The 27,370-nt window shown below is 30.4% G+C and overlaps 1 protein-coding gene across 1 annotated transcript in view; it reads right to left on the minus strand.

Annotated features, from left to right (window-relative positions):
* LOC112680664 overlaps positions 1-25,290 on the minus strand; it is a 171,061-nt gene extending 145,771 nt beyond the window's left edge. The window contains exons 1-2 of the mRNA XM_025550827.1: positions 25,156-25,290; positions 17,551-17,933 (exon numbers count right to left, since the gene is read on the minus strand). Of these exons, the coding sequence (XP_025406612.1) occupies positions 17,551-17,933; positions 25,156-25,261 (489 nt within the window). The 5' untranslated portion in view covers positions 25,262-25,290. The remainder of the gene's footprint in view (positions 1-17,550; positions 17,934-25,155) is intronic.
* Between the last annotated feature and the right edge of the window lie 2,080 nt (positions 25,291-27,370).

Consider the following 27,370-nt stretch of genomic DNA (forward strand, 5'->3'; position numbering starts at 1 on the left):
GTACATACTATATATTTACATGCTATATATTTTATCATCTTTTAATTAGAAAACTGTTATCGTGATTCAAATATGCGTGGTAAGTTATGAGTACATGCAATAATCACGCATGGAACTGGTTCACAGAGCCAATTGATGCGTAATATTTTATCTATTATGATACACAACTTGACAGTAATATTTGCAGTACATGTAGTGGCGCCAAATTTCTAAAATTTTACTCAGGCAAAATAAAAATACAACAGCCACAAGCACTTCAGCGACCACAAGTCTATATTTTTATTTTGCATAGAAAAATAATTTGTGCTCTCAAATTACAAGTACATGATTTACACATTTACATGATTTACACTAGTCAGACACGTACCGATCTGACAGAGTCTGTTCGGCATACCTCGTGAAGTCAGAATATCGTAAATTACAAACCATAGATCCGGTCTCGTTTTAAAAATGTGGTCAGCCTGATCTAAGCATAGGGTTCGGCGCCACTGTATATGGTATATGCATTATCAAAACGACAGTTTTGTTTACTTGGCAAAATGTTATGACGTTATTTCTTTACTTTTATCGTCGAAAGTTTATTTTTTATTTTTATCGTCCGTAACGAGTATGTACGTTGCGCTCGAGTGAATATTGAAATACTGTATGATGATAACAATTAAAGTAATGTTTCAATATATAACATTATACGTTACAACAATGCATGTATATTTATAGTTAGTTTTACTTTCAACTTAACACAACTAATATATCATACATTTTTTTTAACTTCTTATCGACTTGTATTTTATCTCGAACACAACGACATGTATTATGCGTGCTTGCAGTGCAATATGTGTTTGAATCGAGGAACAAGAGCAAAGGGACTAAAATAATCTGCTACAGCAGCAATTACAATTTTCAAAAGAACGTACGTAAGTACGTTTTAACATAACATCACGGGAACACTTAATTTGTATCATTGTTTTACATTGCACCTATTTCATACGCAAATACTCTGTGTTTATGAGTTCAAATTTCAAATGGTTATTTGCATCCAACGAGCTACACTTATGTAATGGTCGGTCATGCCGATAATAATCGAAGTTTGCCATAGCTTAACCGATGCGTGGAACAATTGTCGTTGCATTATAAAATTTATGTAATTGGTCACATGAAAAGAAACAATGATGGCGTTGCGTGAGCTTATACATTTAACTAGACTTAAGAATCGCATCGATAAAAAATAACACTTTAAAATTTCTACTCACTGATAAATCCAACTAATGTAATTTTAGATTTTAGACCAATTGGTTAGGGACACTCATTGGTTTATACACTTTTTTTTTTTTAAATATACATGCATTCGAATTAATAAAACTCGATCAAAACATTATTTCAAAGTTAAAATATAAGAAATGCATTTCTCGCTTCATACAGAATCTAAAATTGCGGATGATATTTTTTGTGTAATTTAGAATTTTTTTACGATTTAAAATGCAATTATACATGCAATACATTAGTAAATTTCATGCATACGGATTATCACTACTGTGTTCAGTTGAATATTAAATCAACCGTAATCGACTTGGTTCTAATAATATTACAGAAAATGGGCTGTAATCCATAATTTCAAAAGGTAATTTTTCAATTATTTTGGTAATATGTATGTATATTAATATCTCATTTTATTTTTTTTAGAACGTACTTTGAAAGAATGATATTATTACATTTTAACATTTATATCATACAAAATTTAGATGCCTACTGTTATCGAGTACAATGAAGAACGGTTGAAAAAAAATATATAACATGACATGGATAATAACAAAATATAAAACCTAGTAAAAGGAACCGAAATACTTAATTCAAAAACGATAGTTTTCGATTATTTCTTTGATCATGGTTTATAACATGATATTTAAACCAAACGTTTTTGTTTTTCATTTATTTTATTGGTTTTTTGTTGATCATATACAATTTCTTCTAATTTATTTATACTCTCATTACTTTTGGCCCATATATAATATCTATCAATTTATCTTTATCTTTGTTCACTAAAATTATTTCTTCTTTCGTATCCTGAAAACATTTTACAATTTTATATTTGTTGTAATGTTCTTAATATTTCACATCATACATTATTTCGTTAATATTTTTATTTCAATTACACTGATTTTAATCATATTTACTTAAATTTCATTTCTAATATGCGTTATATTAGCGTCTTTGATTTTTCTATGGAGTTTTCGAACAGTTAATTATTTCGATAAAAATTAGTTTTCCATAATTTTAAAACTATTACCGGTTTCCAAGTACTATAAAGCATGTAAAACCATGTTTTATTAAAATTTAATTTTGCCCATCAAATTGCTAATAATATCAGCAAGCACTGATAAATAATATAATATATTCATTGTTAAGTAATGAACAAATTATGTTCTATTTAAATAAAAAGCTCTAAATACTAGTTGTTATAAAATATCTGTACGACGTGTGAGAAGTTTTTCGTTGAATAGATTTAATAATCCAAGTATGGGATCATTTAAAATGTATAGATAAATTTATCCTACAATTAAACCATCGGATATTTTGGATCGACAATGTTTTTGTCTATTCATAATCCATTGAACTTCATATACTTGGGTAAAGATCTTATTCATACTGAATACATTTAAAAATAATACATAACACATCTGAATACTGTTGGTAGATAAGAGAAAATTTTTTTTTTGTTAATAATAATAATAAAATTAAAATTATGAGAATTATTTATGAACGATTAAAGTATAATTCACAGTTTAATCGAATAGCATGTTTTAACGTTTCTCTTTTTTTTTTTTCATATAATAAATCGTCTTTTTAAACGTAGAATACGCATGTATTATTATAGCCCAGTTAAAATCGTTTTCAAAAAGTAATAAATTCCTCGAGGTGAAATTTTCTGAAATGATAATTAAAACAAAGAAAGAGGCGTCGCCTGAATTCACTATGTAATCATCATTCAAGAACGTTAATAAATTTCACCTAAGCGAGCCTATTTAGCATTTTGGCAACGGCACGTATGCGCTGCGGTATTGTAATTTAGGATCAAACATTTCAGAGTAGGTATAGAAATAAAAGAAAAGTGTTGAAAATGGCTGCGGATCACGTACACGCGCCACTTTTATAACGGGAGAAAAATATAAAAAATAAATAGGCACAGAAACAAAATAAAAGAGATCTATACTTTCCCGGTTTAGTCGTGTTAACGTTCAGTTTTACATGCAAGGCGACTGCTCACATAACTTAATCGATATTCAACATTTTATGTGCGCTCGCTCGCCCCGACGTAAGTTACCCGACGAAATACGGTCGGGACATCAGTCACGCGTACAAGACACACTCGGGAGCGGTAAACATAATGGCAAACGGATTTGGAAGACTTTGATAAAACGGTCTTTGTGTCTCTAACGGCAGAAAATCAGTCCCTGCATTAATTATTGTATATGCGTACATATATACATACATACATACATACATATATATATATATATATATATATACATTCAAATCCCACACGCCCGGCGATGATGGTGCACCGTTGTTGAACACGCGGAGCTGTTGATTTTTTCTTCGCATATTATCATCGTAATATCCTGCCGAATTTCTTCGATTAAACAATAGCTGCAAGACCCGAACGAAAGCAGTACGATGTTTTCGGATAAAAAGCACACTCACTCATGTGCCCACTCTCTATGTTTAGTATACGTTGTGTTGACGGAACAATGAAAAAGTCATTTGTTTTTCCAATTTTTCTGTACCCGGAATTCTATAAACAAGGATTATGTGGACAACTACAACCCCTTTATATTTTGTGACGGGTAAATGTTATATGAGTAAACGCACACAAAATTGAGTTGTTTTTATTCAAAATAATAAAATGTTCAACCGATAGGAGCATTAAAAAAATAAAGTAAAATAAAAAAATAACCATGATGAATGATTATAAATGTGTAGAACAACGAATTCACAGAGCGCTGCATATAAACATCAAATTCAGTTATGAACCAGATTATTATATTAACAAAAAAAGTCATACGTATAATGAACTGGAGACTCCTACGAAAATTATTCAATCGAGATATATTCCAATAGATATTATATCATATTACGTGGGACTAAAAAATTAATTATGTAATTTAATTAAAACTAGACTCTCCCATAATATGTATTCGTCTTCTTTCTGTTCCCAGATACTGCAATACTGAAATAGAAACATCAGTATTATTAATTCTGTAATGAATCTAACAGCCGTTTGCATAGAACAACTACACTCATGTTTCAATATATGTAAATGCATTTGTGAGTTGTTACGTGGTAAAAAAGACGACTGTTCTGTATATAACTATATATATATATAATATAACAGGGATAAAAATTACGTTTTCTGAACGATATGAAATAGAATTCCGAAACGTAGTAAGAGAAGTTTTATTTGAATTCATTAAGAAATACATCATTTTAAAACTGATTCAGATAAGCCGTAACGAAATCGTAACTGCAAATTATCCTATTATCAAGACATTGGTTACCTTAACATATCACAGCACGTTTATTGTCATCAAATTTTTACTAGATATACTTGAAATTTCAAGTCTCTAATACACATCGGCAACTTTGTAAAATGATTGTGAAAAGTTTTCATGATAACGTCTGTGATCATTGTAATTTAAAAAAAATAGCACATACTCACAAATAGAGTGAGATAAGGAAAAATCTTGTATCAAAATATAAGATAACAAAAATTTAAGTGCTTCTTTAAAAGCAATGCATGTTTATTTGAAGTACCTTAACTTTGAAATTGGCGGAATGTTTAAGTTGCTCGGTGGCAGCTATCCCATACTTAAGAAGTTGCTCAGGCACCCCTTTCATTTTCGGGTAGGTGGATGGGTGGCTGAGTGAATCTCAAACACCAGTCTGATGTCCTAAGATCATAGACCGGTGCTCGAATTGGAAAAAAAGTAATAGAAGTACTCCAGCGACTTTTAAGACAGTAACGTCGTTAGGGTCTTAATATATCTACCACATACTCGTAATACTAATTAGTTATTGTAAAAGTATCCAGTATGAATCCAAGTTTTAGCCCCTCCTCCAAATCTCAAACACTATTTGCGCCGCGGTGGTTATTTATTAAATTTAATCGCATCAATCTGTTCAATTTATGATTTTCATTTCCTGGTAAGAAATTCTGGGTCTTCGTTATTCGTCTATTACCTCAGGAATTCGTTTATTAGATATTTTCTAATCAATCTGTGAAGAACTTGATCTTGATTAGAGAAACTATTTGGTTGATCAATCCTACGACGGAGCACAGAATATGAGAGGCAAGTATAACGGATTACAAACTTTGGTTAAAGAAAAATGCCCTACTGCTAAATTTATCTGGTATTGAGCCCATAAGTTAAACTTGTTAGTAGCTAAAGTTGTTGAACTTAGATATTGTAGATTTATTCGGTAACCTAAAAACACTTTATAATTTTTTATTGTGGGAGCAAAAAAAAGGTTGCGTATTACGAAGAATCACAATATACCTATATAGTATAGTTAAAGTATAGTATAATGTATAGTTCAAAATATAAAGGACATTATCTTAAAAGTGTTTCTACAACTAGGTGAATGTGTTAGGGATGGTCGATAGTCTATTGAAAATTCTGATTACCTTTACAATTTTTTTTATATAGCCGCCACTGAAGTTGCTAAATCCGAACCCGGGGATAGATTGTGTTTAACGATAAAGGTAACACGAAATATTTCGAACTTATGACCTTACATGCAATTCGGGTTTTTTTGTAATGCATGAAGGACATACAATTACATTTATTTTCGATTAATCTTAATTTTTAAAAGGCACTCCCCATTTTTGAGTTCAAATTTGAGTTATGTGAATTTTTTCAAGCAACTATGACCTTTAAAGTTTTGCTCTATCTTCAAAATTAACTGATTGAGAATGAGTTAAATTTTCGATTTATAACATTTTTATTTATCGTATTTTTCAATAGTCTACTTAGAGTTTTACAAATTTATAAGTGATTTCGTATGAAATTTTACTAAAAATTATGTGTACTGTCATACGTACAAGTAATTTATATAACTTCTACAGACATTTTAACTCAAATTTCTTGTAAATGGTATAATTTCGGTTAATATATATTATATTATTTTCTATAATTTCATATTTTATTATTTTAATTTAGTTTTAAAACAAAATTTTGATTTTATTGAATAATTAAATTATGTGAAGGTGAGTTTTGATTAAATTTTACAATTCATCGTATACATTTCTCGAAGTTATTACGATTATTTGCGATCCATGCTTCACAACGTCGCAATACTTCTCTGCGTGTCGCAGAAAGTATTTGTTCCTCGGTTAACTATGCACCCGCAATAATTATTTTACCTTTCAAATATTAAAGATCATTTGGTGGGTTAGAATAGACAACAATCTTCAGATTTCCCTATAAAAAAAATTCAAAGGTGTCAAATCTGGTGATCTTGGCGGCCATTGTACTGGTCCACGAGTGTCCATTCATCTATGATTAAAAGTTTTCTCTAAATATTAGCGAACAATTAATGCGTTATGCGAAGGCGAGTTAAAATTTCTGTAGAAGTAATGTAAATTACTTTTACTTATGATAGTATATTTAATTTTTAAGAAAAAAAGCATACGAAATCACTTATAAATTTGTAAAAATCTAAGTAGACTATTGAAAAATACGATGAATAAAAATATTATAAATCGAAAATTTAACTCATTCTCAATCAGTTAATTTTGAAGATGAGCAAAACTTTAAAGCTCAAAGTTGCTTGGAAAAATTCACATAATTCAAATTTAAACTCAAAAATGGGGCGTGCCATTTAAATTTTTTTTTTAAAAATTAAGATTTATCGAAAATAAATGTTATTTTATGTCCTTAATCCATTAAAAAAACTCGAATTGCATAAAAGGTCATGCGTTCGAAATATTTCGTGTTACCTTTATCGTTGAATACACTGTGTATATTAGTGGCGGGTATAACTGGATTTGAATAATCTGAATCATCAAGAAATTATTAGGAAATCCGGATTTCATGGACTATCCGGATTATTCAATTCGTTTTTGCTGTTAAATGATTTATTTTTATATCCACATACATTTATGCAATAAAGATAAGATAATTTTTTATTCATTCATGTTATTACTGTAAGTCATAGAGATATAAAATTGATTTAATAATTTAATAACTTGTTGTTTTGATAACTATTAATAAATTACAAAAATCGTTGAAGTCATGATAAGTTTGTAACTTATTGAAGTGTTGATCATAAAATATAATATTAATTTTTTACTAAATTTTAATTACATTAAAATAAAGTATTTACTTTTACGGGAAATTAAAAATAAGTCACATGAAAAACAAATCTATAAAGCCGGATAATCTGGATACTTCGGTAAATCCTGATAAGAATTTGATTCCCACCAGGATTTTTATTTCCGGATATTCGGATTTTCGAGTTTCACTCTTATCCTTAATACATATAGAGTTGTACATTTTATTTCGAAAATTGAAACTAATTTTAAACAAAGATAAAATCTTCATTAACACACGACAGCAATAACTATAGATGAGAATATATTATAAATATTTATTATAAATTATAATCGCATAAAGTTACCATTATGAGTATTATAGTATTATAATACACGTGAAACGAAACATAACAACTTTTGATGTATTTAATTTTTTTTTTATTTCTTATTATTTTTGATAATTTTCTTGATTATTTCCACGTTCCATTTGGCTCGTTAGTAAAAATAATTTTATTTTCCCGGGGTACGTTTAAATAAATAATAGTGTAAGAACGTCATGAAATCATACGATAATAGTAAAAATAATAATATTATGATTCGCCCAGCAAACCGGATAATATTTTAGCAACACGATCCACAGAGAACAGAAAGTTCATAATGTTGCTTAACGATGTCTGCGGGTGACAGGGTAAGCCATCAATAATTTGAAGGGTCATCTATGATAAAAAAATAATAAAAAATAAAAATGTAAAAACAGAAAATAAATAAATAAAAATGTTCTTTTAATCGCTGTATTGGAATTCCATTTTGTTTAACTGCCGTAATATATAAAGATATATATATATATATATATATATATATATATATATATATATATATGGATCATGTGCCCGTAAACGAAAAAAATATGCATTATGCGTTATTACCGGCAACAATTGTACAAATAAACACTTTTTACATAACTACCGAACAATTCGACACCCTTACGCGTCCACCGGATAATTTAACTTATTGGAATTATACTTGCGGTGATATAAATACATTATACGGCCATCAGCCGCTGCCACAAAGTATATCTTTATTTGGTCCGAGGAAAATCGCACCGCAGTTGATAAACATGTTATGGTATTGCGCGGTGTTATCCGCAGCGTACACAGATTAGATTCCGAAATGATGCGATTCGGCCGGACCCCGCCGAAACGGTTTTACTCATTCCGTAACGACAATGAAATGGAAACCTAAAATGCATATCAATTTTTTGAATATATCAGAGTTTAAGGGCATCGAATAACACGTTTCAATATGTTTGAAGTAAATTATAATCCATTATAACGCGGTGTTCACCTAAAGTTTAAAATATAAAAAGATAAAAATTGTCAGCGTCGTGATATCCTTAAATAATTGACGTCCGATTCCCGAGACGGATGTACTACGCAATACAATATACACACCTCTCGCATTATTGTGCATCCGCACTATTTACGCGTAATGCGTCGTATAATCGAAATTAGACTATGATAAAAATTGATTCACGCGATGCGTTGTGCCGCACGAACGTAATTTAAAAGCAGGTTTTCGGTTTTATACAAGTATTTTTACGTCCCTTTTTCGGTTATATGTACGTTTTACTATTTTATTGTTTACCCCTTTAAATCCCTCAACCGTGATTGTATACTCTCGTACGTTTCAGAAATGCATTTATTTTTGTAGCTTTTTTTTTCTTTTTCGGATTAAACACTCCCCAATATTATCCATTTTCGCAACGTAAATTTCCGCGTAAACGCTGCATGTTTAAATGTATATTTTTCTGTATACGTTCAGCACCGTACGGGGTTGGTGGACTATTTTATTTCGGGACGCCAATTACACTATTATATCTAAACATCAAACTCGCGGGAACTACATGTACAATGACACGTTTTTACCCTGGAAATTTGAAACAACTTATCACGCATAATTCAGGTTTGTGCCGCGTGGCCATAACTCTATAGGATTACGTTTGAAATTACGAAATAATGGCGTTTTTTGAATAGCGGGTTTTCGTTCAAACGGCGTTATAGAATTAACTGCGATGTATAATAATTCGTGTTAACGAATAGAAGAATAAAACGATTGTTACAGACTTTTGCTTAATACGAGGTATAATATAGGATGGAGTGGGTATTAAATGAAAAATTGTATTGATAGTTCTACGCTTTATAGCTGTATCCAGTGAATAAATATTATTAGTGCAGAAATACTGCGTTCAATGCGAACAATAAGAGTGTTTGATTTCATTATTAAAATTTGACCGACTAGAAGAAAAACAATTACCATACTGTATGGTCCATACGTTTACTAATGAGTCATTAGTAATGACATACGCAGATAGTATTTTGCGATTTTTTTTTTTTTTTTTTTAGCTAAACATATTGAAAATGAAATACTTAAAAAAAAATCTAACGTACCGATAAATGAACCAATTCTTTTGTTGCTATACCATTATAATATAATGGTATAATATAATATTATTATACTGAATACTGATAGAATAGTATAGCGCTCGAATTAAAATTTAATTACAAAGGAGTTTTCAACAGAAATAATCAAAGCATGACTAGCGTAAAAAGAAAACATCTATTTTTTGCTAAATAATAATGTTCACAAATTGTCATCAACATAACCACTGTAAATTATTTACATAAAGATTTAGGTATGAAATATAACTGTATAAGCACATAATTATAGAAAAAATATTATTATATATTATATTTGCAAATACGATAAAATTCAAAAATTTTAGTTCGTATCACAATATGCTATATTATTAACATAAAAGAATAGTATATAACTTATGAAAACAGTTTTATTTTAGAAATTATTATCTTATTATTAATATATTATATTATTAAGATAGGATTTCCTATCTATAATCGTGTTATTAAGAGAAACATCGAAAATAAACAATTGAATATAATTTATGTAAAGTACCTCGTAAGTACATATGTTAATGTAGAATATATATGCGATGTAATTTGATGTTTAGATAAATTTAGAACCCAAAACGTTTCAATCGCTATGTCTTATTTTTAAATTTTTTTCATAATGTGATTTTTTAGTGTTTTTGATTGATTGGGATTTTGAGCATTATCGAAAAAATAATTCACAAAAGAAATGTGCGTATTTAGGCTGGAGCGTAATATGTTTTAAGAAGTAATATTTAGGCATTTCGTATAACATTCATATTTGATCTGTGTCAGGGAATAACCGAATTGGTTCTCGTTTGTGTACACGTAAAATAGTGACAATTTTAATTTTTAACACAATTTACCTACACTATAAAAATTAAAATCCAGCGGGCCAATGAATAGAGAGCAAAAAAAAAAAAAAAAATGTTAAAAGCTATATGTATGACATATAGACACAATTATTATATCGATAAGATTCTATACTCTATATAGAATTATAAAAGACTATAGATTATTTGAGACTAGTAAATTACTAGCAAATAGGAAAGAAATAGCAAATACTTGAAAAATTGTATGACATTAATGTATGACATTGTATTGTACATTAATGAGAAGTACGAGAATTGAATATTTAAAGAAAGTTAGCTTCAAATTTGCAAATCAGTGGTTTTAAATTGTATTTATTATATTTTATTATTTGTATTTCGTACACCAAGTGATGACTTTCAAATAAACAATTCAAAATTGTATATATTTTATAATTTGTTTTTAACACACATGTTAATAAAATTAATTTAATTTAATTTTTTTACACATGCACATTGTTAACCAAGCCTACTTTAAAGTTGATAGTCTTAAGCCTATACAATTGAAAAGGAAAATGTGCGTAATTAAACGGGAACCAATTCGGCTATACCTAATAAAATATCTTTTTTCTGACGGTAACCAATTCGGCACGTGGGTTTGGAGCTCGGGAACCAATTTGGTACCAGTCCTGTGTCAATGTGTGAGAAGTAAATTAATATTAGTATGTGTAATTTCCTATCACATTATTGTGCTCATATCGACATAACTCACACCACATATCGACCACATTACGTATTCCCGGATATTTTATACAATGTGTTTTTGTTACAAGCATTGTAATGCGTAAAACTGTTGACAGCAAATTAAATACAATTCAAGGACGGTGATATTCTCAATAGCGGATATCCCTCTCAATAGTAGACATTTCTAATATTTCCGAGGGTGTCTGTTATTCAACGGCTTCATTCTTCGATTTCAAACGGTTTGCAAACTACACAATGGTGTATGCCAGTGCGGGCGTATGCCACGATGTTTTTACAATTGCAAATCATCTTGTTTTTATTCGCAAACCATGCACGATTATAGACAAACGTTTCACGGGCATTGAACGGTCCTGGATATCCGGGCATTTTCCAAACCGACTGTTCTGCCCTTGTCCCGTACGCATTTATGGCTCATTATTAAACATGCTCGTCGTCGCGAGTTAAATCGAAAATGTTATTACCGGCATTATCCGCTTTGGCGTATAAACTGGTGGTGATCGGTTAAACCGCGTTGTTGATAGCCCACCGTGACAAGTGAGTTGTATTTTTTTCGCTCTGGTCCTTCGCTCGATAAGTCGATACGTCAGTAACGACTAAATCCGTCCGGTCGACACCGTTTGACATCTGCGACAATGACCGAAACCACTACCCCGCCAATGGCTGCGATATAATGAAATCTGCGAATCCGATTTTCCATCACGTGCAATAGTTGATTTTCCTGCTCATTTTTCCTTCCGCCTCCGCCCTTCCGTCCTCTCATAAGTTAATTTTCGATTCCCATGTGTATGACGACAGTTGCCATCGCCCTTCACCGCTAGCACATCTGATATCGAAACACTGGTGCCGATGTATGATATTCAATTAGTGGCTCTGAAGGAACCGCGAACTCTCCCCGTACCTGAAGTTTTTCAGAACAAAACAATACTTCCCGAGTGTTCAAAGCACAAAGGAAGATTTAAGATTGAAACACTATCGGAAAATCGTATCGACTTGTTAATACGTATGGGCATAAACAATAGCTGAATGTTATCGGAGTACATGTAGATACACACAATAGTACTGTAATGTTATATTATGCAATGTTTGACGCATTGAATTTGTAATGTAAGTAATAGACTGTTTTAAATTTGACCTAACCTTTTTCAAACACCCCTCCTTCAAGTTCCAGAAACCCTCTCGGATAATATTATGATTTACTCAACAAGTACGTGTCATGAAGAACGTAGGGTGGTGAAAGTAAACCTTCGTTTGAACGATTAATTATTGTTAGCCGATGCGCAGTTTATTATCAAGAGATGTGGGGCAACGATGGTATCGCTGATTTTATGGTGTTGAGTGGGTGATAATGTAATGTAGGTGTTCTCAATTCTCTGATCACCGTAATAGCTTCTGTCTTTTCAATTTTTCTGTTTGAATTTCAAAATAATACTCAAATAAAATATTCATAATGTGTAGAATATTATGCAAATACTGTACGATTAATCTTGAATCATTTATTCCCAATACAATTCTTGTTTTTGGTCCAGTTATTTTGTTAGATTTATTTAATTTCAATTTTCAATTTTGGTCGGAACTGCTGTAACTCGATCTTCTAGAATTTCGGCCCAAAGACATCGGCTGCACACCATCGAAGGGTCGATAACCGGTATATACGCTAGGCACTTTGAAACTAGTCAGAGATGGAAGCGAAATCGAATATCACATAAGTATATAGCTTTGGACGAAGTGTCTCTATTTCCAGTTCACTACGAAGATCCGCACCCAATCCGCACAACGGTCATTCGAATGTCAACTACATGCTGTTAAATATTGTTTATTGTACAGCGTAAAAGAAAATACAAGAGTACTACAACAGTCATTAATGTTATTTAAAATTGAAGAACTTTACTATGTATTGGTATTGTATTGTACTCGTATTATTTCATTTGGTAAAACGAAATAAAAACACGAGTCCACGATTCAAAATAAAATCGTTTTTTATTCGTTCGCTGTCACCGTAGAATTTTGATAGTGTTATTACAAAGACTAATCTACAATTAAAACAAATAAGATAAACAGTGCGCATAAAACGAGCAAGTTTTTTATCAGCGTGAAAAACTACGACATCGATGATTTATTTTTACTATTGACACTAACGATACGCACGAATAAACGTATACAACAATAATAATACAATACAAAAGTTTGCAGTTCGTATAGCGGGTATGACACGATATATGTTTTGATATTTTAAAACGTTATAATACATATTTACTGATAGTTTTCAACTCAAGCCTAAAATGCTATGCTCTTTAAACAGTTATATCGGTTAGGTTAGGTTAGTAATTATTGTGCAATTATTAATTATTTAGTTTTAATCTCATATGAATTATTCTCATTATTCTGCTAGCAATGATTTATATACAAAAAAAAAAAAATATGTATAAAAAAAAAACTATTAATTTGAACCATTGATCCGCTATATTGACCTTTACGACTACTGCTTAGTTGCTCCAAGTCGCTAACTTTTGTTTAAATATAATATTTGCGATGTTCTATTATCGAGGCGCATCTTTTGCTCGGCATTTTGAAGTTCACTATAACGTATAAATTAAAAACTACTGGATTTCTTTCTCTTTTGTCATCGTGCTGATTTATTTCTTAAATGTACGTACCTTTTGTTCCGTCTAATTTTTGACCGAATACCTATCGTTATCAACATAAACGTAGCCAGATTTCGTGTTCAGGGTTTGCAAGAAAACTATGTACAAAATTTAACTTATAAAGAAAAATAGCAGTCTCCAAAAAAGTAAAATATAAATTGTTATTTCCATAGGCAGTTGGGGTATGCAAATAGCAAGTATCATACCGGTGTAGATAATTAAATGCTTAATTTGGCACTGCCAATTTATTGTGACTTTGCCGTGAAACTTTAAACTTATTTTACCGGAATAACATTGTTAATGCTTAATTTTAACACTACACGTATTATGCTTCCAAACTTTCTGCAAATTGAATATGAATAATAATTATTATTAGTGCATCTGTTTTGATGTACCATATTAATTGCGTTAAGAATTTAACAAAGTCTGATCGTCTACGAACTTGTAAAAACGGTATCGAATCACCACGTTTAAATTATTTATTAAGACAGATTGCTGTAGGTTCAAGAAATTCTCAAATTAAGTCGTTTTATAAATATTTTATAATACACGTGTTGAGTTTAAAAAAATATTTGGAATTGTAGCTAGAATTGAAAATGCGTTATAAGGAAAATATTAGGAATCCTGATTTTATGAAACGTTTGGTTGTCATCATTTCCAACGATGAAATTTTATATAATAATAAACACGTGATAAATAATTATCAACTTTTTTTTTTTTTAATAAGTTACACAAAAAATAATTTTAGATTTGATTGAATGAATAATAAATGTAGTGCTGTATAACGTTTAAGCACAAGTAACATAGTACATTGATTCAGTAAATTAAAAAAAATAAGTTAATAAATGACAATATTTATGAAATTGACAATTTGAACCACAAATGGTTACAGAAAAATATATCTTATGTTGTAACCGCTCTCCTCTCAAATTTTACAATAAAACAACATAAAAAAGTTTTACTTAATTATTTGATAAAATAATTACAAAATAATTAAAATATTTAAATATTTAATAAAATATTTGTACTAAACTATTAAATTAATAAAAAACCAAATTATAAATTTTATACGCCTTCTATAAGTAAAGTATACACGTATATATAAATATAATTAAATTTGGTTTTAAAAATGTTTTTTTGGAACTCATTTTTAACCTAGTGTAATTCGAACATATTTGTTAAGGTAAAGAAAATATAGTAAAACCATCCCCTGTAAGAGATCTATAAGAGCAGTGAAATGGACAGAGAACTTAAGAATTTGAATTGCACATTTTTCGAGTAATTTTGTTGGTGTAGAATTTCATGCCCATCTTATTTACTATTTTCGTTGTGTATTTTATTTATATCTCCATGTGTATGTTTTAAATTTTAAATCAATATTAATTTAACTTAAAAAAAAAATAAGCGAGATGCTCTGCATGCCAAATAAATGCTACAATTAAGATGTTTAAAATTATTATTGTAATTGATATTCCGGATCAAAAACCGTCAGAAATAAATAGTATTTCATTAAAATCAGAAAATAGTAACAACAAATAAAAATTAGAATATTTATAAATGTATAAATATGTAAATAAATGACTGTACATATACTTAATATTATATTTACTATAAATTACATGGAACGCGTTTGGCATACTCGTATAGCAGGGGCGGCCAAACGGTCGATCGCGATCGACCAGTTGATCACAGACGATTACAGAGCCGATCATGTTAGAATTTATTTTTAGGCCACGTGCAATTCGACAGTGTCCAGATCAACAAAATAAATATTAAAATGTTAATTAGATTTAAGTATTTAGATTTTAGAAATTATTATATTATTTTTAGTAATTAGTAATTAGTTTATAATACTTTATGTATGTTTATATATATTTTAAGCAAGTATGTTTCTTAATAATTATAATTATTTAATAATAAAAACATTTTTCCAAGAATGTCGATCTTCAAAGGTGAAGTATATTTCTAGTAGATTGTGGCCGAAAAAAGTTTGGCCGCCTCTGTCGTATAGGATGGGACGTATAGGACTCCATGGATGGACAACTGGCAGTCCACGTAATTTTTTTTTTATCTGGCCTATGCTATATTTTAAAATCATTTTGTAACATTTTAGCGTTTATCGATATTTGGTTTTATCACGTCGACCGTAAAATGTAGACATTATGTTTATTTCTAGTTTTGAACCGCAGCTAAATTATTAAAAGTCTAAATATAATATGCATTCGTATTGGCATTCCTAACATTGGTATTAGATACGTGCACCATATCGGTTCAGTCGTTAAATTATTTAAAATAAATGCCGATTGTCAGTTTTGATGACCTTTTTTTTTTCGTTTTTGCTTTATTCACTTAGGCCCTCCAAATTTTTGAAAGTCATCTCTCCAGCCACTTCGAATCACCCATCCCAGGTATAGGTATACGAACATTTTTACGAGACATGGACAGTCGTTTATTGTCGGGTCACATATAAGCATAGTGTACATTGTTAGAAAACCCAATGAAAAAAATTGTTCTACGATTGGTTCTAATCCCAATGAGATAACGACTTCACTATCAATTATCTGTTATCAGCTATCGAATTTAATAAATCACGAAAATGGTTATTTATCAAATTTTTGAATTTTGAATATTTAAAGACTTTTTAATGTTTTTAAACTTTAAACTTTTATTTGGAATTTGAAATTTGACAAAATGATATTTCCAAAAAAATAAACAAATGACATTGTTAGATAAATTGGGAATATCATTAACATCAAATCAAACATATCATGTTAGATGATATTAATAAATTGCTGAATTTGGGGAAATTAATTTTAATAATTGGAACTATCATTCCAATATTTCGATTGGCTAATGAATTATTTGCTCATAAGGTCTTATACAGTTAATTTTTTTATTTTTATTTACATGAATTACACATATTTCTGTTATTTTTTATTTTTAGATACCACAACCATCATATTTTGTTCGAAATAATTTTTTATTCTGAAATAAAAATTTGATATTAAATTTCAAATTGGTATCTTTATTTGGTAGATAAATGTATATATTTTATAATATAATACCTTTAAACTTTAAGGGTTTTATAATACATAAAAACATTTATTATTTTATATTTTTATTATATATTAATTATAAAATATTTTAATAAATAATTAATAAATAATTTTTTTTTTTGGAAATATAATTTTCGTCATTTATCAAATTTGATAACCGATAACAGATAATTGATAGCGAAGCCGTTATCTTATTGGTATTAGAGCCAATCGTAGAACATTATTTTCATTGGATTCTTTAACAATGTACACTATGCTTGTATGCGGCCGGGTCAGCACGAGTAAGACAGATGAAGAGAGAGTGAGATAGTGAGAGAGACAATGACTTAAAATAATAATAAAAAATATATAAAATAGGTACCATATTCATCAATGACTAATGATATTTTATAATTTTATTAATATATTAATATATCATAATACTTGGCTTTGTAAAATACATAGCTAATGCCTCCTTAGCCACCCCCTTAAACCCGCTCCCATGGGGCTATTCGTATTTTTCGCGAAATGCGACAATTGGCTTACCACGCAGTCGCCCAGGTTGGCCACCAGGCAGGATATCCGGCTGGCCACGCCGGTCTGCGCGACCACGGTGGACGAGTTTTCCGTCAAGAATTTCGGTTTGAGTAGAGTCCGCTGGAGCTGCGCATCGTCCAGCGCACTGCTGTGCGTCACGTTCGACGGGTCCAGCGGAGTGGGCGCGGTCTGGGCGACGGCTCCGGCTGCGGCTGCGGCCAGTCCGACCACGGCCGTCACGTTCGTCGAGTTCCGCGGCGGCGGTGGTAGCTGTTGTGACGGTGTTGGCGGTGCAACGAAGGGACGTGCGACCGTCGTGGCCGCCGCCTGCTGTGGCTGCTTGTCCGTCTGTTTTCCGTCTGTCTTCGGCACCGTGTTCTTCTGCCCGTCACCTGGAACATACGAGACCCCCACCGAAACGGTGTGCATCAGTATTTGTTTTCGACCATTTTTCCCCGCGTACAAAATGATTATATTGCGTTTAAATTTTCAATTCTCTCCTACGCGAGTAATAATTTTTTATCTTCATCATTCGACCGAACGTAAAATGAAAAATATGCTATGTGTTACTGTTTAGTTTGTTGTAACTGTAAAAATTGTTTAACGATGACATGATACAACATCGTGCCTACGTCTTACGATTATTGTGTGTTTTACAAAATAGGAGAGACGTTTCAAGGGGGGTTACTACCCGTTGACCTCAATTCCTGGCTGCGTCACTGGCGGAACGCTCCGTACGGCTTCGTTTTCTGTGGGCTTAAACGTTGTCGCGATTCATTATAAAACCCCCGAAATCACTGTTTGGCGTATGCACACAAATCGAACGCCGAATTAGTCGTACGCATTTTTAAGCGCACATAAGGGCCACATAACATGGTATTGTTATGAACCTGTACGATTGATGTATAACGTGATCATGAAATATTGATCGTTGGGACTCCTATCGTTTTTGTTTTTAGTTTTTTGTAGGTACCGTGCAAAGTATAAATATATATACGAGTAATAAAAAAAAAAAAAAAAAAATAAACTCCCTATATCGCTACTTATACTTTATTCAAATCGTAACGCGTTATTTACAACATTACTCTTAAAAATGAGTTTAGTTGAACAGTTATTTGTTTTTATGAGATAACTCAATTTTGTTTTAGCCGTTCTATCATTAATCAAATAAAACGTGTGTGAAGTTAATCCCCCCTCACTATAAAAAAAATACTTTCCAAAATAATTGTAATCTTATTTTCTTAATTTGTAACTATTTGTAATCAAGTTTTTAGAATTATCAACCTCATATTTTTCAAGCTACGGATACTTTCTCAATGAGGGGCTAACTTTACGCAGTTCCCCCCCCCCCCCATTCAACGAAATCATCCAAAACAAGTTGTAACTTATAAAATTTAATTTGTAACCAACTTTTTGAAATTTTTAACCTCTTCAATTTTGAGTAATTATCGATTTCCTTATAGGGGGTTGCCCCCCTTAATTCAATGAAATCATCCAAAACAAGTTGTAATTTATAAAACTTAAATTGTAACTATTTGTAACCAACTTTTTAGAATTTGTAACCTCTTCAATTTTGAGTAGTTATAGATTTCCCTATGGGGGTCTGCCCCCCCCCCCCCAATTCAACGAAATCGTCCAAAACAAATCGTAACTTTTAAAACTCAATTTGTAACCAACTTTTAAGATTTTGTAGCCTCGATCCTTCCGAGTAATCGTAAATTTCTCAATGAGTGTCAGGTTAATGCACGTACAGGAGCTGTTACACGTGCTTTCTGTTATGGTTTGTCTAATATTCAATACAGTGAAATGAGTTTGAAGATTCTTCAAGATGAAGAATGTGGTATAATAGTTTAAAATTCTAGACTAGATATTTATGTACGTTTGGATATTGCCCATTTATTTAAAATAATTGGTAGATGGAAATGTTTTAAGATAAGAAGTCACGGAAAAATTAAAGAATTGTATGTTAAAGCCATAATTCTCTTAATAAAAATCAAATACAATTAATTTAAAACAATTTTAACTGAAATTTTAGTCATTGCATCTTCAAAATTTGATGATGATATAGAAGATACAAAATATTACACTTCGTCAGAAAAATTCAGGGAAAATATTTTAAAACAAATCGAAAATGTTGATTTCAAAGAAAATATAATTTCAGATGACGAAGAAATTTCAGAAGAAAATGAAGAAAAATAATGTTACAAGTTTATAATGTTCAAAGTCTTGGATACATTTATTAAAAATATTAAAGAACGTGTAGCAGTTTTCTTCGATACATGTTTGAAAAGGTACTTTTTAACTGGTTTATGTGCTTCTTTTTTTCGTATTATAAATGATTTTCTTCTCTAGACAAACATAATGGCTAGACACTAAAAATCAAAATATGAAAAGGTCACTTCAGCACTAGTCAAAGGATATTTTTCTTATGCCAAAAATGAATTGAGACAATCACTTTGGACTATAAACCGTTTTGTTGGTTCACATTTATTATCAATAGAGGGAGAATTGAAAATGGCTAGATCATTACAAGTCAAAAAATATCAAGAATATAAATCAAAAAATGATATTAAATCAAACAACAGTTCTGATGTGATGTATAGTAATTAAACAAATAGGGAAATTGATATAAACTGCAATATAAGTAATAATGTTGAATCGAAATTTTATAGTGATGATGATATTTCTATCAATTCAGATTAATCTGATATCAATATAATGATAACAGATGAACTAATGACATAAGAAAATTGGAGAAAAAAAGCAGACCTATCAAAATCAAAAAAGAGAAAAAAATTCCAAACGATTTTCGAAATATACAAGTCCATGTTCAATTATTCGCTATGTACTAAATACTTCAGGAAATCTTTTACCAGCTTTTATTTAAAGAAAATAAAAAAAAAATTCTGATATTTAACACGTGTGTTTTTGATTCACTTTTAGTAGCTATAACAGTAAGCTTCATCGATAACAAAAGGTATAATGTTGTATATTGATAATAATAAAATGAATCATTTTATAAAACTATGAAAATATATCCTGTTCGTGGAGTTACAAGCATAACTTATGATCAACATGGTAATTTGCTAGTAGAAATTGAACTTTTTAAAATATGACCTGTAGAATCTGAACCTCAATATTGGACGCAAGTATTAATGTTATTGCTTTATGTAACAAGTTAATTTCTGATATATCTAGCAGTATACAAATATTGGAATGCACCATTTGTATTACAAAAACTGTATTTTATAATGCAACAATAATACTCAACGAATTGTTAAATAATAGTGGACGTTTAGAAGATGTAAATACATATTTAAATAAATATGTTACGAAAAAAAATAAATAAAAATGGTGACCAAACGGTGAAAATATAAGTAGAAATTATATAAGAGTATTGCAGGAACATATTTTATTGGAAACGAATGTTTGATAGATTATTATATCAAGTAGTGACAATTTTTACACCTTGTCCATTTTTAACGTTCTATATTGTGCACAGAAATGACATTATGTTCATCGTTGCAAATAAAGTATCGTGCCCTGGAGGGACGCCACAACTAGTTCGCCATTGTTGCGATGTCCACTGGACACTTGAGTTTAGCACCGTAGCACGATCAAGTTTTTATTTATGTTCTGTGCTAGGTGCTAATTCAGAGGAAGCCATGACTAAAAAAAACTGTATCGATGTTATGTTTCGACACTAAAGTTTGACACCATAGCGGGAATTTATGTTCTTTCACAATCCCGCTAACTTCATAGATCTAGGTATATTCTTTGGGGCCCACCCGTTTAAGGAGTACACATCGAACAAGCACGCACGGTTATATTTATCCACGAGTATCACCCAGATTTACTCGGCTCCAGTGTAGGAATCTCAACTCCAAGACTTTTATTTTTGGATGGTTATTTTACATCGCAAGGATCACGTTAAACATTATTTTTTGTGGGAAAAAAAAATAATAAAACAATGTTGATTATCTATAAACGAATATAGCTAGAGACACGGGATTGGAGTATTTTCGTAGCATTTTTTTTTTTATTTGATTGTTAAAACTTTTATGGTGCAAAACTTACATTAGTATAATATAACCACGTACACGGCTCTTCTATAAACACGCGGGATTTTTGACTTTAAAAAACTTTATCTTCCCACACGAATACCACATTAAACAATTTTGGGAAACGTCGAATTTGATTTTTTTTTTTTTACTAGGTTAAAACGTGTTTTTTAATGAATTATTCATGAATTGACTTTTTTATTGTTTAAACTTCATGAAGTAAATTTGACTAGAAAAATTAAGTTATACTAATAATTATATTGTTATATTGTTCCCAATACATTAAAAAAAATGAAAACTGTTGAAATTACTACCTGGATTCATTCAGTTTTGAATGACGTATATAATATTAGAACATACCGAAGAAGAAAATAGGTGTCTACGAGTATAATATAAAATAAATCTATGGTTATAAATCAAATATTTTCGATAGAAAAAGTTGTTGAATAAGTCGTGATACTAACACAACACAATTAGCAAATTAGATATTAGCAATGTTTTTGTGATACGATTATTGCAGAGCAGGAAGTGATTAATTAATTGTGTAACATTTCTAATTAAAATTAATATTATATCTAATTAAAATATATTAATAATTATATTAATATATATTATATATGTATATAATAATACATAACGTTTTAGTGCTCGATGGTTTTTTTTTGTGAGGATGTTATTAAACATAGTATATACTATGTAATACAAAAACGTGTACGCTATATACGTATACATATGCATTGTATGCATTTGCAATATGTAACACAACCTGATATTTTGTGTAGTAGCATATTTAGAGTATTATCGGATAAATACTGTGATATGTTCGATATTTGCATTTGTGCGAAAAATCTGAATGATTTTTCGAGTGGATGCATATATATATAAATTAATGTTTGGTAATACTTTGAATTTTTATACTGTATACAAAGTTTAAAAACTGTACGTTAACGATACGTTAGAATTTACTCAAAATAGAATAATGCGCGTCAACATTTAGCTTATATTTTACATATCATTTTAACAATGGGTATTTGGAATATATTTAGGAATCAGCGTCGTTGCGTTTTTTTTACCATTTCGAGTCATTGAATATTCATTATCTGCAGAACGAGGATCTTTTGAATCAGTGGCGCCTAAATAGGTTACCAAGGGGTGCAATTGCATGTGCTCTCGTCGGTGGTAGGTGTATGAGTGGGTTGGTGGGTATATAATTGGACAACTTAGATACCAAACATTATGGGTTATGGTAAGCAAATAACATTATTATTATAACAAAAACATTATACCTGTACGGCACTGGGTTTAGACATCTTAGTTTTAATTAGTTATAATAAATCTTAATTTCTTTAATTTATAGTTGTTTTAAGAGTTGATTACATTTACAAAAAACAATTTAAACGAACGTCTTTTTAAAAAAAAAAAATTGGTGGGCGGGTGGGTAACTTTTTTTAGCTGCATGTGCAAAAAATACTCAAAATACTTCTGTATGCTACTGTTTTGAATCAATTATTGGAGCACAAAGCGAGTCGCCAAACAAAAGGAGGAAAACGGTTGAAATCTTCACTTCGGAGATTTTTTCAATCGTAGAGTTATAATGTATTTTGTCGCGTCCCACATACTTAGATAACAATAATACCATAATCACTCTGCATTATATATATGCATGAGTGTGCAACGATACATTTAATAAATTGAATTTATAAAATATAAATAATTGGATAAATTAAAGTATACACATTATCACACAAACGTCATACCTACATAAAATTCGGATAAGGAAACAAATTAATGATTATTAGGATAATATCGAAAATATCACATAAACATCATTCAATAAGGAAAAAATTTACCAATTAAACACATCCCTGAGATAAATTGAATTATATATATTATCATATTATACGCATACGCCATCCCACACAAAAAATCGATAAAGATTATCATTTTTTAACTATTTGTAACTATCAAAAATTTTCACATACACATACTTGCAATTTACACACACGTTTGCGTTTATCGAATATATAAGGAACCCAGAAAAAAGGGCAAATCAGACGAATTCTTGCTATTCGACACTGAGCACCAGTGTATGTCATGGTCAAGACTTCGAATATTTTAAATAGTTTAATTGTTAGAATACTTATAATATTTTAGAAGAGTTTAAATTAAATACCTCAACTTGGAATATTTTCATCACAGTTTAATATTAGGACTTAGCATTTTTACAGCTAAATTAATTAATTGTACTTGGAATAATTTTTAACAGTTTAATAAATCACTTCACCACAATGAACATTAATTATTTCAACATTATACCTACATCCAAGCATTGAACAGAGTAAGTCACTGAGGTTCGATCAATCGGTTGGCACGCTACAATTTTATGGTTTGTGAAAAAATATTTTATTTTGTCAATAAATTAATAATGGTTATCAGATCGTTTGCAAACGAGTATTCACGAACGCTATTTGAGTATACCATAAAATATATTACAAAACATTGAAAATGCATGGATAAATGTTTGTAAATATATTTTTATACGCTCTACTTAACGCAAATAATAATCTGAGATATTTTATTTCGTGATATTTTAGTGATTAAAACGTAAATAGCAATTAAAAATGATTTGTTATTAGATTTGCATTGTTTAATTGTTTATGTATTTTCCCAAATTAGAAATAATTGTACGAGATAAACAACGAATGGCAGATGGCAAGGGAAATGTGAAAATAGTTAATGAGAATTTGATTTATCGGATGTTGCAAAACTAATATAGATACCGTTAAAACGAAGATAAAACGCCTATCATTCTTACTCGTTATGGTTAAATTAATTAGTAACTTATTGAAATCGTCTTTGTGTTCCATCGAAACATTTCACATTAAATCGTCTACAATAGAATACTGGAGTTTATCAATTATATTTTATAAACTAATGCACATGTAATGTATAAAATATATTTTATTGAGATACTAGTATGTCGTATGTATATATATGTATGTATAAATACGCTGGTTTTATCACAAGTACTTAATTATCAAAAAGAAAATAAGAATGTTAGATTAACATTTGTTTATTTTAATGATCAATTTTGAGACATTTCAAACTTTAAACTTTCGTTTCAAAGTTGACGATACGAAATCGATTGATTATTTCTACCAAGTAAAATCACTTATTGTTAGTTTTGTTACTTTTCGGCCATAAAAGATGCAGTATTTTGTTTTTGACAAATTAAGTGAATACGCTCGAAAGAAATCAATCATTATTTCCAACTCTCCCAGGTTTCGTTAACAACGGAAAAACTGTAAAAGAAATCGAAAAATATCAAATTTAAAGTATCATGCGAAACTTCCGATAAAAATTAATGCCAAGAGAAACGTTTTATGTAAATTTACCACCTGCAAGGTCGATCGCAAAAAAACGAGGCAGGGGGGGAGAAAAACACCGCTGTAAATTCGATAAAAACGATTACGCATTTCGCTCGATGTTCGACAACCGTTAAACAATGAAATTACTAGGCGAGAAGACGAGTGTTTTTTTTTTTTACACTTACTTAATTTGTATCCGGCTCGTTTGTCAAATCGTACACAACAGGTATGATCCACAGACCACACGCAATTCATGTAAATATACGTGTACATGTATACACGCGCACACATATATTAGAGAGTGCAGTGTAATGTAGTTCACTTAATGAAATGTCAATCAAAATACAATTCACACGAGGCGCTTCACAAAGCAATACCATCGCCGTTATTGCGGCATGTATTTGAACGCGCAGCAGCACTCCACGCACAACGTTCCACTGCCTGTATCCGCCGTACACATTACGACGTTAAAACGCTCTCGCGTCTTGTGCACACAGAACGTTTGCATCCACTATAATACACGTATTTACATATACGAATGCGGTGATATATTTATAGATTTATTTATGTGTACAAACGTTCTATACGAGTGTATATATATGCAAATAAATAACACCACAACAAAGTGCGTCGCAAAACGTGTACGTCTAACGCGTGCGTGTTCTCCATTTAGACAACACTATCGATTTACGACGGTCCATTCGATTGAAATTACCAGTCGAATTAAAGCTTGAGGCTGAGTTACGTCATAATTAAAGACCGGGTTTAATTGATATTGCAACTTTTTTATTGATACCCGGTAAATCAAATCCGATCAAATATGTATATGAATCAGATTAATTACAGTCTTCCTATTTAATTTAATAATGCGATTTCTTGTAATTTTTGTAATTATTGCAATTGTTGTATACTTCACGTGATAAAATATATAAATTATTATTTCCAAAGTGATTTTACAAAAAAAATATAACTACGACGTAAATTTTTACATGTAGTTAAATGCAGATTAGGATTTTTAAAATTGTATTTATCTGAGTTATCCACAAAACTCACAAGTTTAGAAGAATCAAATAGTCAATTACTTAATAGTTTAAATATATTTAGTGAGATTAAAAATATTTCTATAAATATTCCCGGTCCCAATGGACAAATAGTTAAAGATAAATTAAAATATGTCTTAGAAAAAAATGAAGGATATAAAATTATTAAAACTTAAAAGATTATGACAGAAAATCAACATTTTTATTTAGATATAACACCAAATTTTTTAATTTATTTTAAATATGCACCGATGTCGATATTGAACGTACTTTTTCATTAAATAAACATATTTTAATTAACAGATGATATAATTTTCAAGAAAACAATTTAGAGATGTATTTAATTATACATTTTAATTCGGAAAAAATATATTTTTTGTAAATATTATATTAATATAATATTATTGAAGTAAGTAATTGATGATTATATATTTGTTATGATTTTACTATGTAATTTTAATGTATATTTCATTGCAATTTTAACATATTTATTCTGCAATTTTGATACATTTTCATTGCAATTTTAAAATATTTTTAATCCAATTATATGCGGTATTTAGTCGTAACGGACCACCGTTATTTACGATTACGAAAAAACATTAATTGTTGTTCGACAACTATATTATACAGTACAACGTGTATAATGTGTGCATATTATTAACACACCGTGTACAGCGTAGGTTTTATCAAAGGATCGACGTTTACGCTACAATTATGATCGCCATTTCGTGCATTGCGAATAAAGATTTGCGTAAAACGTGTTATGTTTTCTAATAATAATAAAAGTCGTTTCGTGATAAGTTTTTTTTTCTACTTAGTAAAATCGCGTTTGTGTGGGTCTATTTTTTTTACACCGTAAGATGCATATACATCTATGTATGTATGTATGGGAAATATTTGTTTGGAAAACGTAACTTGAACGTCACAGCAGTGTATAAATGGATATTAATGTATCAATGCCTCCGAACGATATAACGCAAACCAGGAGCGAAAAGAAAATCATGTAACACACTCAACGCATACGGGGCGAATGTATCGTCGAGCAAGGACTCCCTTCTCTTCCTTTCTCGCGGCCGAGGAAAGTGTGTTCGCTCAAGCGGGGCGGGGAGAAAATGTAAATGAAAAACTAGCAACGATTCCAACCCGAAGTGCACACGCCTTTTTCGCCCTATATTCTTTCGTTCTCGCATATAAATTTGACGTCAACAAGTCGCGTTTCTCCGATTGTGACAGCGCACACATAACGTGAGCAAAAGTATCCCCTGCAGGGTAATGTTCGTTTTCTATTCTCTCTGGAGAGTGCACGGTATCGATAAAAGTTCCGATGTTCTGAAATACCCGGCGCACTTGATTAATTTGA

This window comes from Sipha flava, unplaced genomic scaffold, assembly GCF_003268045.1.
Source record: "Sipha flava isolate LNK unplaced genomic scaffold, YSA_version1 179_pilon_pilon, whole genome shotgun sequence".
Taxonomy (NCBI): Eukaryota; Metazoa; Arthropoda; class Insecta; order Hemiptera; family Aphididae; genus Sipha; species Sipha flava.